General features: G+C 57.3%; 1 protein-coding gene across 3 annotated transcripts; it reads left to right on the top strand.

Moving 5' to 3' along the window:
• The first annotated feature begins 816 nt into the window (after positions 1-816).
• On the top strand, positions 817-14,200 carry MEX3D (mex-3 RNA binding family member D). Of its 3 annotated transcripts, XM_054050446.1 has the most exons (3): positions 2,170-3,225; positions 3,397-3,973; positions 12,745-14,200. In XM_054050446.1, exons 2-3 carry the CDS (start codon positions 3,799-3,801, stop codon positions 14,013-14,015), a joined length of 1,446 nt encoding a protein of 481 aa, XP_053906421.1. In that variant the 5' UTR covers positions 2,170-3,225; positions 3,397-3,798; the 3' UTR covers positions 14,016-14,200. The 3 variants fall into 3 exon arrangements, with proteins under 3 accessions (XP_009568806.2, XP_053906421.1, XP_053906420.1); XM_009570511.2 differs by lacking the exons at positions 2,170-3,225; positions 3,397-3,973 and adding an exon at positions 817-1,358; XM_054050445.1 differs by having other exon boundaries at positions 2,170-3,973.
• The last annotated feature ends 3,220 nt before the right edge of the window (positions 14,201-17,420 follow it).

The following is a 17,420-nucleotide window of genomic DNA, read 5'->3' as shown; positions in this document are numbered from 1 at the left end:
GGGTGCGGAGGGACCGATCCACGCGTGGTCACAGGCGTTACCCACCCCTCTCCGGGGCACCCCCCGGTGTCCCATCCCCGGAGCATCCTGGCTGCGCGAATCACTGCATCTCCCGGTGCCCCCGCACCGCACCGCGCTTTAAACCGTGGAGGGTCCGTGTCACGCGTGGGCACAGCCTCATTAACCCGTCTCTCCACCCCTCAGAGCATCCCTCGGAGCATCCCGGCTGCCGGTGCTGCTCTGTACCGGCTGCATCAGTCCCGGTACCGCCATCTGAGCCCTTTAGACCCTCAGAGGATGCGGAGTGACCGATCCACGCGTGGGCATCACCCGCTCCCTCCTCTCCTCGGAGCATCCCCCCGGCTGCCGGTGCTTCTCTGTACCGGCTGCACCAGTCCCGGTACCCCCATCCCATCCCTTTAGACCCACGGAGGGTCCGGAGCGACCGTGTCACGCGTGGGCATCACCCGCTCCCCCCTCCTGGGGCACCGCCTGATGTGTCCCCTCCTCAGCCCCCTCTGTCTCCACGACTCCCTTCCCCTCGCGGTCTCTTTACACCCTCGTGGAGGGTCGCAGAGGCTCCACTGTCCCCTCCCCACGCACGGGCTGAAGCGAGGAGTCTAAGTGGGGGGGCAGACCTGGATCTGCCCCACCCCGCCTCGCTTCCCCCCCACCCCCCCCCGCGAGGCGTGGCATGGTCGGCACCGCCCCGTTCCTGCGGCGGGGCTGGGCGGTACCACTGCCCTGGAGGCGGGGGGTGTGTGTGTAGGGGGGTGGGGGTGCCGTTGTGCGCCTGCGCGCCGGGGCGCGGCCCCATTGTGTCGGGGCGGGACAGGGGGGCGCAGAGCGGGCGGCGGGCATCGGCACCGCCATGCCCGGCTCCATCTACCAGCCCGAGGGCGGGCAGCCCTCCCGGGGCACGCCGAGATGCTTAGCTTTACTCAGCCCTCCTCCTCCTCCTCCTCCTCTTCCTCCTCCTGCAGAGCAGCCGCCGGCGGAGCCCGAACGGGAGGCAGCGGGGCAGGACGAAGCCGCCGCCTTGCGCTTCCAGCTCTCGGTGTTGGGGCTGGAAGAACCGGGCACGGCGGGGCTGAGGGAGCGCGGGGCTGCTGCTGGTGGTGGCAGCGGTTCCCCTCCAGCTCCTGGAGCCTCCTCCTCTTCTTCTTCTTCTTCTTCTTCGTCATCTTCCTCCTCCTCCTCCTCTTCCTCCCCTCCATCCGCCTTCGGCCCCTTCGCCCCGGTGCCTCCCGCCTCGCTCCTGGCGGAGCCGCTGGGCAGCAGGAAGAAAAGCGTCAACATGACCGAATGTGTCCCCGTACCCAGCTCCGAACACGTCGCCGAGATCGTGGGCCGCCAAGGTAACCCCCTTGTCCGTCCTCCCCCCGTGTGTCCCGTCCTTTTTCCCCCCCCTCCTCTTTTTTTTTCCCCCTCCCATTTGGGTCACTTTGGAGAGGCTTTTGTCTCCTTGCTTTGGTCGCGCAAAGGCGGCAACTTCATGGCTTTGCTTTTCTTTGTGCCCTTCCCAGCCTGAAATGTTCATTAAAGAACTTATCTGGGGTAGGAAAGGGCGAGATCGGGGGAGCCACGCGTGTCCGTGGCAGCGCTGGGGGGGGGGGGAAAGCAGAGCTTTGGTTCTATTGTAGTTGGGTGCCGCCCCCCTGCCCTTCCAGCTCGAATGGAGGGTGTTGAAATGCTTTCCAGTGGCTCAGCCTCGGTGTGTAATTAATTTTCCGTGTTAATGAACCCCCCCCTTCAATGACCCCCCCTCCTGCAATGAACCTCCCTTTCAATGAATCCCCCTCTTTCAATGAAACCCTCCCTTTCATGAATCCCCCCCTTTTAATGAACCCCCCCTTAATGACCCCCCCTCCCCAATTAATGACCCCCCCCCAGTTAATGACTCCCCTTCATTAAGGGAAAGGAGCCCCTTTCCACCCCACTGTCACAAAGGATGCTCGGGCGGCCCCAGCTCCAGGGTGGGTGTGCCCGGTGTGGGCTTTGTCTCCAACAAATCCTAAATATCCCTTACCCAAAGTTTCATCTTTTAAAAGAAAACAAACAAACAAAAAAAAATCAAGACCCCCCCCAGGTAAGAGGATTTAAGGGGAAAAAAAAAAAAATAATGGTGAAAAAAGAAAAGGGGAGCTGCCCGCAGGAACCCCGTTGGCCATGGGCAGTTGGGATCGGAGCGTGACCTCAGTTTTGGCCACGCAGGGCTCTGTCACCCCAGCCTTGTCCTTGTCCCCCATCTCCCATCCCTCCCCAGTCAAGGGGATGTGGGGTTTGGAGTTGGGGGGCATCTTTTTTCCTGGGGGGAAGCGGGGAGCTGGGCAGCCTCATTGTTCTCTTTGTTAGCCAGAGCCATGCTGTGATGAGCGCGGTGACATCATGCTCTGCGCTTCCCATTGGCCTGCGCTGCCTCCCAGCCAGCCCCGCTTCCCGGCCTCCCAACTTTCTGGGCACTCCTTACTGGTCCCACCATCCCGGCTGCTGGGTCCCACCAGGAATGTCAGCCCAGCTGGGACAGCCGAGCCCAGTCGGGATAGCGAGGCGGCGTGGCAAAGTCAACCACGGTGCCAGAGGAACGGAACACAGTGCCGCACCCTGCTCAGGAAAATCCTCCTTCTTCTTGCCTTGGATGGGGACCTGGAGTTGGTGGCCTCTCCAGCAGACTCTGCAGACCCCTAGGATTGGGTAGCTTGAAAGCAAGCCCTGAAAACATATCCAGGCTCCAAACTTTTTGGGCACTCTTTGTTGGTCTCACCATCCCATCTGAGGGGTCCCACTGGGAAGGTGAGCCCAGCCGGGGCAGCCGAGCGGCACGGCAAAGCCCGCTAAGGTGCCAGAGGAGCGGAACGTGGTGCTGCACCCTGTTCCGGAAAATCCTCCTTCTCCTTGGCTTGGATGGGGACCTGGATTTGGTGGCCTTGCTGGCAGACTCTGCAGACCCCCGGGATCGGGTAACTTGAAAGCAAGCCTGTAACCGGGTCCAGACTCCCAACTTTCCAGGCACTCTGTGTTGGTCCCACCACCCTGTCTGTGGGCTCCCACTGGGAATGTGAGCCCAGCTGGGATAGCCAGGTGGCACGGCAAAGCCCACTACGGTGCCAGAGGAGTGGAACGTGGTGCCGCACCCTGTTCCGGAAAATCCTCCTTCTCCTTGGCTTGGATGGAGACCTGGATTTGGTGGCCTCTCCAGCAGCCTTTGCAGACCCCCGGGATCGGGTAACTTGAAAGCAAACCTATAACTGGGTCTGGTCTCCCAGCTTTCCATGCACTCCTTGCCGATCCCGGCTGCGGGGTCTCACCGGGCAGCTGTGCCGAAATAGCCAGGTGGCACAGCAAAGCCCACTACGGTGCCAGAGGAGCGGAACGTGGTGCCACACCCTCCTCCAGATATTCCTCCTTCTCCCTGGGCTGGATGGGGACCTGGATTTGGTGGCCTCGCCAGCAGACTCTGCAGACCTCCGGGACCTGGCAACTTGAAAGCAAACCTGTAACTGGGTCCGGCTTCCGCTGGGAACCCCGTTGGCTCCGCGAGTGGAAGGAGGTTGGAGGAGCAGCTGCTTTTGTGCCGGTGAGCTGTCGGGTGGCACCTGGCAGCAGCCAGGGCTGCGTGTTTGGGCTGCGGTGCTGCACCTCTGGCACCCCAACGAGTGAAATGTGGACCCGGGTACCTGCTCCAAACACCTCGTGCAGAGTTTAGGTCCTGATTAAGCTTGTGGGGCTTCTGGAATAGCGCTGCAAGAGAAATGATTGTATCAGCTTGAGGAGGGGGTACTGGGGGGCACCGAGTCCATGAGTGGGCTCCAAGGGAACCTGGGGCCAACCATGGGCTGGAGCTGCTTGGTTCTTTCCAGCTTCCCTGGGGGGTTTCTGCCATGTGTTTCCTATCCCTTTTCTGGTCTCAACTTTTTTGCAGCTCCCAGCCTGCCTGGATGCCGTGCCGTGCCCGAGTTGTGCTGTTGTTTTGGTATGAAGGGGATGGGTCAGTGTTTGGCACCTCTGGTTCTCAGTGGCAGGGGGTACGGTTGGGCAGCATCAGAGGGGATGGGGCTGCAGCAGAGTGCTCTGCCTTCTTTGTGCTTTGCTCTTTGTGCTCTGCCTTCTTTCCAGTGCCACCGGCAGCTGGTTTAAATCAGGGGTGTGCGAGGCTGGTGCAGCCTGAGCAGGGGCGATACTGAGACTGTTTGTAGCTGCCTGCCTCTCCAGTTCTTGCACCGAGCTGGAAAATGAGCAGAGACCTTCTCACTCGCCTCATCTTCCTGCACCCATACTTGCTCCTGGGTCCTTCTGGTCCCCAGGTCTCCCCTGCGAGTCTCCTTTCATCTTTGCTATTCCCATGGCAGCGGCGCTGTGGCCGCACAGCCATGAGGAGCTGAGCCTTGGGGTGCTTCACCGTGCTTGGCATCGTCCTGATGCTGAGATGTAATACTGCACGGCTCTGGCTGACTCCCTCAGACCATGTCCCCATCGCTCTTGTCTTTCCTGCACTCCGCAGCCCAGCCATGACCTGGGTGCTTGTGGTGCTCAGAACACAGGAAGGGATGAAGACTTGGATATCGGGTGCCCTGGAAGGGCGTTGAGTTGGAGCAAGGCTGGATTTCTCTTCCAGAACCTCTTCCAGGTTTCTCTCCTCTGTGAGGAGCAGCTCTTGGGGGCACTTTGGGACTGGTCCTGTTGTCCCCGGTGCCTGGTAGCCCCTTGCTGCCATCGGGATGAGCAGGGAGGTGGCCAGAACGTCCCAAGGCAGCACTTCGCCCATCAGACCAACACATGGCTGGTCCTACTGTGGTGGGACAGAGGCTGTCAGGTAGGATTTCTCCTTCTTCAGTTTCTGTCCTCCAAGTCCACTAATTTAACCCTTTCCAGAAGGGAGCCACAGCTCAGCAGGTAAAGCTTTGTGGTGTAAAGCAAATCTGTGTCTTCTTGACCGAGTTGGAGAGGTGGTTGCCATCACCCCTCATCCGGATGGTGCAGAGCAGCATCTACCAGCCAGGATCTGTGGCTTTTCTTCTCCCTAGCCACACGGCTGCTGAAAAGCAGCGTGGTCTGGTGGGATTACGTGGCTGTGCCTTTGTGTGTAAGCCTGTTCATGACTCCTGCCCTGGGAGGGACCATCTCCAAAAAGTGCTGTGGGCTTCAATTGTGGTGGTGTGGGCCAGGGAAGAGTGTTGGGGATGAGGGGAATCACGGGGAACAAAGGAGGTGGGGAGTGTGGGGCAGGCTGGGCATTAGAGTTGCCCTGGCTCCTGCATGTTGGCACCGTGCTGGCCTTGCTCCCTGATGTCCTGGCTTTCATAGAATCATGGAATGAGTTGGGTTGGAAGGGACCTTAAGGTCCATCCAGTTCCAACTCCCTGCCATGGGCAGGGACACCTCCCACTGGATCAGGTTGCTCCAAGCCCCATCCAACCTTGAACCCCTCCAGGGATGGGGCAGCCACGAAGGCTTTGGAGGAGCATTTCCAGCAGCTTCTGCCCCAGAGAGGCAACGGGTGGCTGGTGCAGCTGAGCCACAGGCTCGGTTCTCCCTTCCAGTGCCGAGTGCCTCTCGTGGGACAGAGTCAGGCACAGCTCCTTTCCCAAGGCTCCACTTTTCCGTCTGTGACACGCAGGGACTTTACAGCGTTGCAAAGGATTTGGGAAAGATGTTTATAAAAGATGCTGTGATGCTCGTAGGGGAGATCCAGGATGAAATATAGCAGTTCTTCTCCGTGCCAGAGCACAGTGGGCGTTTCGGTGCTTGAAGGTTTGACAAGGAGACCACAGACCAAGGTTTGTGGTTGAACTTGAGCATCTGGAGACTTGCAGTAGGTTGCTGGGGCTGCATTGAATCCTCTTCCGTTTCTGAGCCCTGGGCTGGTCCTCTCTGCTGTCCTCTGACCATCACAGCCTGGCTGCCTCCTCTCACCTCATTGGGTTGTGGCAGAGGCAAAAAATCCCAAAGTTGGTCGCAGAGATTGATCTGATGGCTAAAGCGTCTTCCTGCGCATCTTGGCTCTGGCACTGATTTCCTCCTCTCTGGCCCGAGGCGAGGAGCCCAGCCTCCCCGCGTCGCTTTTCCCAGTGTCTGGAGAAGAAACAAAGGTGTGATGTGCCTGTGTGGTTGCGAGGATGAATTAATTACTGTTTGCAGAGAGGTGGGAAGGAGCGCTCGGCAAGAGGGGACATGAGATGTGATGGAGGTGCAACGTGTTCTCCTCCATGTCTGGCCCCGCTCCTGGTGCATCCTGCACCCTTTGTAACAAAGGGGACTGGGAATGCCGAAATGTCAGGTCTGAGGCCAGGAGATGCTACAGAGCTGGGCAAGAGGAAAGGCAACGTATTTCTTCAGAGAGTAGCACGCTCCAGAGGGCTGGGTGCGAGGTGTCACCTGGCTCCAGTCCTGGTTGATGCCATCAAAGGCTCCTCCAGAAAAGCTCTTGTTTGCTTTATTGGGTTTTCATAGCTTGGAGATGGACACTGCGAGCACAAAGCTCTCTGGGCAAACGGAGACGTGGTCTGGCCAAGGGGATCAGGCTTTGTCCTCCTCATGTGGAGGAGGCCACCTTATGTCAAAGCAGGTGCTGGGGATCAGCGAGCCGATCAGCTGTGTTGGGTCTCTTATCTCTTGCCTGGGTAACAGCAGGAGCACAGAGGATGGAGAGGCACTTTCCTAGCCTGGCTCTACTGGTTTTCATCCGCTCTTGCCACAGTCACAGCCTGGATCCGACTGGAGCTCCTGGCAGAGGGTGAAGTCCTCTTTGGTGGTACCAAGAGAGAACCCTCATGGAGAGCAGCTGTCTTTCCTGGGATGCTGCCTCCATCACTGCATCACCTGGGGGAGAATCCCCGTGCGATTTTGTTTCTTGCCCAAATCCAGTGATTCCTCAGCCTGATGGCAAGTGCGATGGATCCAGCCAGGGCAGCTTTGTGGAGCGGAGCGTGCTGGGACCTGCACGGAATGGACACAGCAGGTCATAGCTGGTGACAGGGGGAGGAAGAGAAGGGATTGCGGTCTGGAAACATGAGGTATCGAGTGTGTCCACCTCACACCGCTCCATTGGTGCCGTCTGGATATAAGGAGGAAGTTTTTAGACTGGATATAGAGAAGACATTTTTCACAATGAGGGTGCTGAGGCCCTGGTCCAGGTTGCCCAGGGAGGCAGTGGAGATCCCATCCCTGGAGACGTTCAAGGTCAGGTTGGATGGGGCTTTTTGAGCACCCTGATCTGGTTCAAGATGTCCCTGCTCCTGCAGGGGATGGAACTGGATGAACTTCAAAGTCCCTTCCAACTGAAGGCATTCCATGATTCTGTGATCTCTGCAGGAAGAGATGGTGGTGATACAAGGGGCTGTGACTCCGTGGAGTTGCCTGTGCTTGAGACCCCTGGAATGAGGGTGTTTGCTTGCAGATGAGCATGGCCATGGGTTGAGGTGATGAGTTTGGGCCCACAGGGACTCGCAGCTCTGCCAAAGACCTGTAAGGTAGCAGCTGAGCCACTCCCGGGCTCTGGAGTTGAGGAGGGATCTGTTGGGGCTGCAGCACCTCTGGGGCTGCCCCCTTCCCTATTTTTGGGGTGTTTGCTTTTCGATCCGAAAAGTGCTTTTAAAGCTGCCTTGTTTATAGACTTGTAGCAAAGTCTGGCACCTTGTTTTCCTCCTCTCTCATCATTAATGCTGGGCATCAGCCCTTGGCGAGGTAAAACATGGGAATCATAGAATCCTGGAATGGTTTGGGCTGGAAGGGATCTCAAAGCCCACCCAGTCCCACCCCCTGCCCATGGGCAGGGACACCTTCCACTGGATCAGGGGCTCCAAGCCCCATCCAACCTGGCCTGGAACCCCTCCAGGGATGGGGCAGCCACCACTGCTCTGGGCAACCTGGGCCAGGGCCTCCCCACCCTCACAGCAAAACATTTCTTCCCAAGGTCTCATCTCAATCTCCTTTCTTGCAGCTCAAAACTGTCCTCCCTCATCCTCTCCCTGCAGCCCCTGATCCAGAGCCCCTCCCCAGCTTTCCTGGAGCCCCTTTCAGCACTGGAAGCTGCTCTAAGGTCTCCCTGGAGCCTTCTCTTCTCCAGGCTGAACAACCCCAACTCTCTCAGCCTGTCCTCGTACAGGAGGTTCTCCAGCCCTCGGATCATCTTTGTAGCCCTCCTCTGGACTCGTTCCCACAGCTCCATGTCCTTCCTGTGCTGAGGGCTCCAGAACTGGATGCAGTCCTTCACTGAATCCCAGTCTGGCGAGGCTGCCCAGCATTCCCAGTTGGAGATTTTAGGATTTGCTGCCTCGGAGTCCCCATGGCCAAGGGGTGGCTTGGGTGGCGTTGAGGCTGGGGGCAACGGGAGGACGGATTGATTGGTCCCTGTGTAAGGCCGTAGTGCTGTCCCAACTCTGCTCCCACCACATTCCCAATGCATCCATCAGGGAGCATTCACCGGGGTGTCATGATGACAGAAGCGCTCCTCGCGCTGCAAGCGTGGTTCCTGGTGCAGATGCCAGCACGTGGCCTTGGGCAAGCAGCTTCTCTGGCCGATGACTCCTTTTCTGCAGTGCTTCCCTGGGCAGGCAGGGAGGGAACCAGCACCCCTGCTGCCCAGGACCTGCCACCGGCTTCTTTTACGCCAGGATTGGAAAGACCAGCTCTGACTTGCGTGATTTACTGTGGCGCAGGGGCTCTTGAAGCATCTGGCAGCCGTGGGTCTTGTGCGTTCTTCCTGCCCTGCTTATTTGAAGAGGGTGGAGCTGGCCAAGCCAGACACCCCTTTAGTTTTTAACCCAGGTTTCTAACTTTACCCTTAGGAAGGGCTCGTAAGGAGCAACCGGATAACTTCTTCCTCCATAGCATCAGTTTGGTCCCACCGGTGGAGCAGCACGAGGACGAGCCTCGCTGTGCTGTGCTCCCATGGGATGTTTCTCTCGAGCAGCTCCTGTTTGCAGCTCCTGGCGGCTGCTGATCCCCTTGAATCTTTGAAATTGCTGTTTCCTGCTTTGAAAGGTGAATTTTGGACCTTGGGGTTGAGGCTGGCGTCCACAGGAGGCACGGGCAGAGCCCCACGGTGCTCCCAGCCCAGCTGCCCTTGCTGCTGCCCTCGTGTTTGTCCCACTTTGCCAAGTGTTGGAGCAGGGACAGAGCTCGTAGCAGGTTCCAGAATAAATGAGGGAGGAAAACAGCCTCGCAGAAGCTGGCACATGCTTCAAAACCTTCATCTTTGATGCTGGGTCTGCCCTGCCCCAGTAACAGGGTTGCTGCTTTCGCCACCATATGCCCCCAGCCATAAATACACCTTCCAGTTGTTGTCCTAAATTAGAAAAAGCCTGGACAAACCCTTCTCCACCCACATTCCTCCTCCGTGTGTCCCTGCAGCCGCTCCGCAGCGTCCCCGGCTCTAGGGAATGGAGCAGCTCTGTGCCTGGTTGAGCCCAGCTGGTTGCATGAAGGGTTGAGTTTGGGTTGAATTCAGGCTCATCTCGCTGCCCCAAGCCAGGAGTGAATCCCTGGGGCAATGCAAGGCAGGAGGAATGTTTGTTTAGTTGCAACAAGTACGTGGAGGTGTCCTTCAAATACTTTCAGCCTGGCTTGTATGAAATTCAGAGGGTTTCCACCCTTTGGAGGGAGATCTCGGCGGGTCTCCTGCTTCCCCTGCTATATCTACCTGGTCCCGTGCTGGATTCCCCTCCATCCTGTCCATTGCCATCCTGGGAGCTTTGCAGGCAGCAGAGAAGACACGTATGGAGCTGCCTGGAGCCGGGCACAAGCTGCTTTTGAGGTTTCTTGGAGGAAGCATCTGGAAAGGCTGGTGTTACCACTCTGTCAGCTCCCTGGATGTCGCTATCGGAGCAGTTAGTGCTGCTGAAAAGCTGGGCTGTGACACCCAGGACAGCTGCTGTTCACTTCTTTTGACAGACTTATAGCTTATTCTTTGTGATGAGAGAGTTGGGGTTGTTCAGCCTGGAGAAGAGAAGGCTCAGAGGAGACCTTAGAGCAGCTTCCAGTGCCTGAAGGGGCTCCAGGAAAGCTGGAGAAGGGGGTATTCATAAAGGCTTGTGGGGATGGGATGAGTGGGAATGGGTATAAACTGGAGAGGGGCAGATTTAGACTGGACATTAGGAAGAATTTCTTCGCTATGAGAGTGGGGAGGCCCTGGCCCAGGTTGCCCAGGGAAGCTGTGGCTGCCCCATCCCTGGAGGGGTTCAAGGCCAAGTTGAATGGGCCTTGGGCAGCCTGATCCAGTGGGATGTCCCTGCCCATGGCAGGGGGTTGGAACAAGGTGATGTTCAAGATCCCTTCCAACCCAAACTATTCTATGATTCTATGCTCAATGCCCTGGTAAATGTGCTGCGCTGGGGTCTCTGGATGTAGCACGGTCCCTGTTAGAGCTGCACATGGGTTGATTTGCCTGGTTGAGACAGACCTACCTAAACATCCTACATGGCCCCAGCCCTGGCTGAATCCCTTCCGGCAGCCGGGACTCTCCCATCTCCAGCCTCGTAGCTGGAAGAGCCGCCCTGCCCTTCCTCAGGGAGCAGCTGGGAAGAGGAATGCCCCCAGCGAGCCATTTGTGGAGGAGCCAGCTGGGCATTTGCAGCTGCCTTGGCCGTGTCCGTGAGCGGTCGAGCTCTCCCTGACGGTTTGTGGCTCTTTGTCGATGTGGAGCTGCAGCAGCGGCATTTGCAGTGAGCAGGGATGGTGTCAGGGCTCGGATCGAGCAACTTATGGAATCATAAAATGGTTTGGGTTAGAAGGGATCTCAAAGCCCATCCAGTTCCACCCCTGCCATGGGCAGGGACCCCTGCCATGGGCAGGGACACCTCCCACTGGATCAGGGGCTCCAAGCCCCATCCAACCTGGCCTTGAACACCTCCAGGGATGGGGCAGCCACCACTGCTCTGGGCAACCTGGGCCAGGGCCTCCCCATCCTCACAGCAAAACATTTCTTCCCAGCATATCATCTCAGTCTGTTTCAGCTCAAAACCCTTCCCCCTCATCCTCTCCCTGCACTCCCTGATCCAGAGCCCCTCCCCAGCTTTCCTGGAGCCCCTTTCAGCCCTGGAAGCTGCTCTAAGGTCTCCCCAGAGCCTTCTCTTCTCCAGGCTGAACAACCCCAACTCTCCCAGCCTGTCCTCATAGCAGAGGCGCTCCAGCCCTTGGATCATCTTGTTCCAACAGTTCCATCTTCTTCTTATGCTGGGAATTCCAGAACTGGACCCAGGACTCCAGGTGGGGTCTCAGAAGAGAGGAACAGAGGGGCAGATTCGCCTCTCTCGCCCTGCTGGCCACATCTCTCTTGGTGCAGCCCAGGACTCCTGTGGGCTCCCGGCTTTGCTTTGGGTGCCCTGGAAAGCTCAGGGATTGTGTGGGAAGTAGGAGTCAAGGGATCACTCGCCCTCGTGTGCCGGGAGCGGAGGGTGGGCAGCCGGGCTGAGCTCCTGGTTCTGTGCGCCTGCCTCATGTGAATTTAATTAAGTGCGTGCACTGGAGCGGATGCAATTAGCAGGAATGGAGTTGCAGAGAGCAGTGCTGCGCTTGCAGCCGGAGGCAGCTTCTTGGGAAGAGATGCAACGACCGATCCTGGAGGAGAGCAGGAGCCTTTTGCTGCACGGGTGCTGCAGGGACTCGCAGCCGGAGCCCAGCTCGCCCGTGGGAGGAGAGGGACGGGGATGTGCCCGGAGGTTGTGCGAGGTGAAAGCAGAGCTGGCAGCAAAGCCCTGGTCTCCTGCGTCCCAGCCTGGGCTCTGACTGCTGAATCATGTTCCTCGTGCGGGGGAAGCAGGTCTTTCCAGAACGGGGAGAGCCGGTGGCCTGTGAGCACAGAGGACGCAGCCTCTCTGCCCTGGAGTCGCCTTCCTCGGGGCAGGGTGAGGGATGTGAGGGGGGCTTCTTGTGCTGCCTGGCCATGGGCAGCCCCGGCTCCCCATCCCTCCGGGGCTGTTTTGCAGCCGTTGGGGTGTGGCCAGGTCTGTTTCTTGGGTTTAGCTGCTGAATGAGGTCGGAAGGGATCTCAAAGCCCATCCAATTCCACCCCTTCCCATGGGCAGGGACACCTCCCACTGGATCAGGGGCTCCAAGCCCCATCCAACCTGGCCTGGAACCCCTCCAGGGATGGGGCAGCCACCGCTGCTCTGGGCAACCTGGACCAGGGCCTCCCCACCCTCACAGGAAAACATTTCTCCCTAAGATCTCATCTCAATCTCCCCTCTGGATTTCATACAAGCCTGGCTGAACGCATTTGAAGGCCACCTCTTAGCACTTGCTGCAACCAAACAAATCTCCTTTCCTTTTATCTTCAGTGTCTTTTTTTCCCCTTAAGCACTGTTTGAGTAAACCCACTTTCCCATCCCCTCAGCAGCCCCGAAGGTGCCCCCATGGCTGTCTGCCCTTGTCCCTCTCTGCCCACGCATTGTCCAGGCCCTCGGGAGCTGCGTCCTGCAGGTCCTCGGTCCACACTGTGATGCTTTGGAGGTGATGGCAGAGGGTCAGGCTGATGCCAGGAGCCTGGTGTGTCTGAGATGAAGAGGTGCAGCCCCTCAGCACCAAGCTGGGAGCCTCTGGCTGCCTCGGTGGCCGAGGGACCCATCTCTCCAAGGGTGTCTGGGCTGCAGGACCCATCTCTCCAAGGGTGTCTGGGCTGCAGGTGTAGAGCCAAAGGGACCTGCTGGTTCCTCCTGGTCCTGCATCTCCCCAGCTTGAGTGAACACAGGGTCTTGGTGAGGTCTCATCTTTGATGTGTCATTTTTCCTCCTTCTCCTCGCTTTGCAGGCTGTAAAATCAAAGCCCTACGTGCCAAGACCAACACATACATCAAGACACCGGTCAGGGGCGAGGAGCCTGTTTTCATCGTGACTGGGAGGAAGGAGGACGTGGAGATGGCGAAAAGGGAGATCCTTTCGGCTGCTGAGCACTTCTCCATGATTCGAGCAACACGTAATAAAGTGAATGGGCTGACGGGAGCGATGCAGGGGCCCCCCAACCTGCCGGGACAGACCACCATCCAGGTGAGGGTCCCGTACCGTGTCGTGGGGCTGGTGGTGGGGCCCAAGGGAGCCACCATCAAGCGGATTCAGCAGCAGACACACACCTACATAGTGACACCCAGCCGGGACAAGGAGCCCGTCTTCGAGGTGACAGGCATGCCCGAGAACGTGGACCGGGCTAGGGAGGAGATCGAGGCGCACATCACCATGCGGACAGGCTCCTTCATCGATGTCAATGCCGACAACGACTTCCATTCCAACGGCACCGACGTCTGCCTCGACTTGCAGGGCAGCACGGCCAGCCTGTGGGCCAAAGCCCCCCACCCTGCCCGACGCCCTTCGGCCGCACTCCGCAACGACAGCCTCAGCTCCTTGGGCAGCACCTCCACCGAGTCCTACTACAGCGGGCGGGTGGCGGACGCCAGCCCCACCAGCCCCTACAGCACCAGCAGCGGCTTCACCTTCAGCGAGGCCCCAGCCCCGCTGGGCACGGAGGAGTGCGATTTCGGCTTCGATTTCTTGGCCCTCGACCTCACCACACCCACTACCACCACCATCTGGTCGCCCTTTGAGCGCTCAGGCAACGCTTTGCAAGCCTTCAGCAGCTGCTCCTCCATCAACGGCTCGCAGAGACGCAACAGCGGCACGGCTACGCCGCGCCACTCGCCCACCCTCCCGGAGAGCGGCGGCGTCACCCTGGACCACCCCTTAGCGCGCCGCATCCAGAGCGACCCCGTCAACACCTTGTCCTGGCTGCCCACCCAAGGCTCGCTTTCTTCTTTCTCCAACAGCACCGGCTACTCATCCTCTTCTTCCCTGCCCGGCAGCATCTCCGCCGCCTCGGGTTCACCCACCGACTCCAGCAGCTCCGACGGGCACCGCAAGAGCTCCCGCGAGTGCATGGTGTGTTTCGAGAGCGAGGTGATCGCCGCTTTGGTCCCTTGCGGCCACAACCTCTTCTGCATGGAATGCGCCATGCGCATCTGCGGCAAAGCCGAACCCGAGTGTCCCGCTTGCCACACTCCCGCCACGCAAGCCATCCACATCTTCTCCTAGCTGGATCCACCTCGCCAAGGTGGCCGACTCTTCCCTGTTCCACCCCTAAGACAGCTTTTTAAGGACTCGAAAACTCTTTAAAATCAATCTTTTTATTTAATAACGGATCCGATGGGCGCACGGGGTCGGGGAGGGAAGGAGGAGCTGCTGCTTGCTGGCACGGAGAGGGCGGGAGGGTGGCTGGAATTCCGGGGTCGGGAGGGATGGGGAAGAAGGGGCCGACAGTGAGGAAGAGGGGTGCGAAACTGCGGCGAGGAGGAAACTCCGATGTTTACAGAATAGCTTTAACTTCACCCGGCTGCGGCGGCTGGGAGGAGGAAACCCAGCTGTTCTTCAGCCCTTCCCAAATAACAGTATTCAGTTTTGCAAAGTTAAAAACAAAAACACAGAAAGAAAAGGTCCGGTTGCACTTTTTATTTTAGGAGACGCAAGGGTTGTCTTTTATTTTTTTAAAATCATTCTATTATTATAATTATTATAATTTTTTTTTGTTGTTTTTTGCCTGTTGTCGTTCTTTTTGTATGTAGTTATTTTTTTGGATGATTCTTGATAGTTCTATAAATATATATATATATATTTTTTTTTTGTAACACAGGTCTATCTTCTATTTTGCCAATGTGAAAACTGCCTAAAAATATGGGACGAGAGGTCAGGGGTCGTGGCTGGAGGCGCCAGGCTGGGGAACGGGCACGGTTAACTCACCATGTTGCAAAAAACCAGACAGAATTTCTATCTCCTTTTGATTTTTGTGGTTGGTTTGGTTTTTCTTCTTTTTTTTTTTTTTTTTTAGTTTTATTTTTTTATTTTTTACCTCTTTATGTATATGTAGGGAATTTATAGGAAAATATGTACTTTATTGAATAAATTTTAAAAACTAAAATATATTTTATTTTAAAAAAAAAAAAGAAAATAACGGACCTTTAACCTTACATGGCTAAAGTACTGATTATATATTTGCTGAGCTGACTTGACGGTTATGAAAATTGTATCAAGAGTTTTATTTTTTGACTTCAAAGCCTTCTTAATAAAGACTTTTTACTATATATGAACTCACGTGCCACGGTGTCTCGCTGCCTGCAGCCTCTCGGCGCCCATCACAGCGTCCTCTGCTCTGCCTTTGGGTCGTTCGGCCTCTGGTGGGTTGTGTTTCGGCAGCGTTTCCCCTCTTCTTCAAATCATAGGATTGTTAAGGTTGGAAAAGACCTCTAAGCTCATCCAGTCCAAGCATCAACCCAACCAGAGGAGGGCCAGCTCCCTCCTCTCCACAACCTCCTTTCAGGCAGTTGTAGAGAGTAATAAGGTCTCCCCTCAGCCTCCTCTTCTCCAGGCTAAACAACCCCAGCTCTCTCAGACACTCCAAGAACCCCTGTTCTCCAGCCCCTTCCCCAGCTCCGTTCCCTTCTCTGGTCGCACTCCAGCCCCTCAATGTCCTCCTGGGACTGAAGGGCCCAAAACTGAACCCAGGATTTGAGCTGTGGCTTTACGAGAGAGATGATCCCTTCCCTCCTCCTGCTGACCACGCCATGGCTGGTCCAAGCTAAGATGCCATTGGCCACCCAGGCCACCGCTGGCTCATGTTCAGCTCCTGTTGACCAACACCCCCAGGGCTTTTTCCTCTGGGCAGCTTTGAAGCCGCTGGAGTTGTTGTGGACCAAATGCAGGATGTAGCACTTGGCCCCGTAGAACCTCACACCGTTGGTCACAGCCCATGGATCCAACCTGTCCAACTCCCTCTGCAGAGCCTTCCTGCCCTCCAGCACGTCAATGCTCCCACCCTGCTTGGTGGTGTCTTCAAAATGGCCAAAGGAGCACTCCATCCCCTCATCCAGATCATGGTTTGGGGGCACAGCCCCTCCTGCACATCCCACAGCCGAGCTGTGACTCTCTGGGGCAACCAGAGCACAACGTGGGATGGGGAAGATGCACCTCGGGGCCTCGTTGCTTCCCTGAGTGCCATCAACCGTGACCACAACATGGTTGGCCATCACGTCTTGCTGGGCTGGGGCTCTGCATGCTCTACTGCCACCACTTGTCGTGGCTGCACTGTGGCTTTCAAGGTGGCCATCGGTGCTCTCGACCCCTTTGGGGAGCTGTGGCTACTGAAAAGTCTGCCTGGGCAACTATTTTCTCCCCGGTTGAAAGCTCGGCTATTAATAGAGCTCCAGTCTGCATCTCCAGGCTGGGCATGGCGTGAACCTTCCTACGTGATTTCTTAATGAGCTTGACGCCGCTGAGAGCCTTCGGGCAATTAGGGATTCATTATTTTTTCATCAGAAAAATGGCTTTGTGTGTTCCTTGTTGCAGAATGTGCTCACTTTTTTGGGGAGTGGGTGGAGGAAGGGCGATATTTTCATCACTTTGCTGCCGTGTTGTGCTAAACCGCCGGAGTGCGCTGGGTCGTTGGAGCTTGCACCATCTCAGGTGGCTTTGGTGCCTCTGGATGTGGGGCTGGAGCAGCACAGCAAGGCTGGAGGGCCTTGAGGATGTCAGCTGGGACAAAAGCAGGTGCCACCTTGGGATGCTCAGGGCTGGAGGAGGAACCAACGGGGACATCTGCCTCTTTGTAGACTCATGGAATGGTTTGGGTTGGAAGGGATCTCAAAGCCCATCCAGTTCCAACCAATCAAGGAGGGCAGGGATGAGTGGAACAGTTTCCAGCTGCAAGAGGGGAGATTGAGATGAGATCTTGGGAAGAAATGTTTTGCAGTGAGGGTGGAGAGGCCCTGGCCCAGGTTGCCCAGAGCAGTGGTGGCTGCCCCATCCCTGGAGGGGTTCAAGGCCAGGTTGGATGGGGCTTGGAGCCCCTGATCCAGTGGGAGGTGTCCCTGCCCATGGCAGGGGTGGAACTGGATGGGCTTTGAGGTCCCTTCCAACCCAAACCATTCCATGACTGTACGACCCACACACCTCCCACTGGTGCCATGGCTGCAGGTTCTCATCATCATGGCTTTCCCTGAGTGGAGCACAGGGCTTGGCCGTGGGACTTCAGGGCAGGGGGACCTGACGTGCCCGTGATCTGGGCCCTGGAGGAGGGCAGTTTAGGGGTGTCCTGGTAGGAGGGGTCTTTGGGTGACCTCGATGGGTTCTTGAAGAGTCCTAGGTAGGGAGGAGGCTGCATTGTCCTGGGGGAGATGTGTCCTATAAAAGGCTTCAAGTATGTTCCAGGTGGAGCCTTGGGGTGATCCTTATGGGGATTCTCGAGGTGTCTCAAGTGGGGGGACTCCTTGTGGGATGCCCTAGTGGAGGAGACACCAATCCCAGCCCCCCAGGAGCTGCCCTGCCCTAGGGAGGAGCTGTGGGGCGGGGACCTGGAACCTCCCCTCTCCAATTAGCAGCAATTAACGGCCATAAATGGGCTGTGGGTGGAGAGCTGGGAGTGTTGGCAGCAGTGGTGAAGGGGTAACC

This window comes from Cuculus canorus, chromosome 27 (assembly GCF_017976375.1).
Source record: "Cuculus canorus isolate bCucCan1 chromosome 27, bCucCan1.pri, whole genome shotgun sequence".
Classification (NCBI taxonomy): Eukaryota; Metazoa; Chordata; class Aves; order Cuculiformes; family Cuculidae; genus Cuculus; species Cuculus canorus.
This window is presented reverse-complemented; position numbering and strand designations above follow the sequence as displayed.

Coding starts and splice junctions, on each gene's coding strand:
- MEX3D (XM_009570511.2), top strand. CDS start 872: ATGCCCGGCTCCATCTACCAGCCCGAGGGCGGGCAGCCCTCCCGGGGC. Junction 1,359..12,744: donor CGAGATCGTGGGCCGCCAAG/GTAACCCCCTTG, acceptor CTCGCTTTGCAG/GCTGTAAAATCAAAGCCCTA.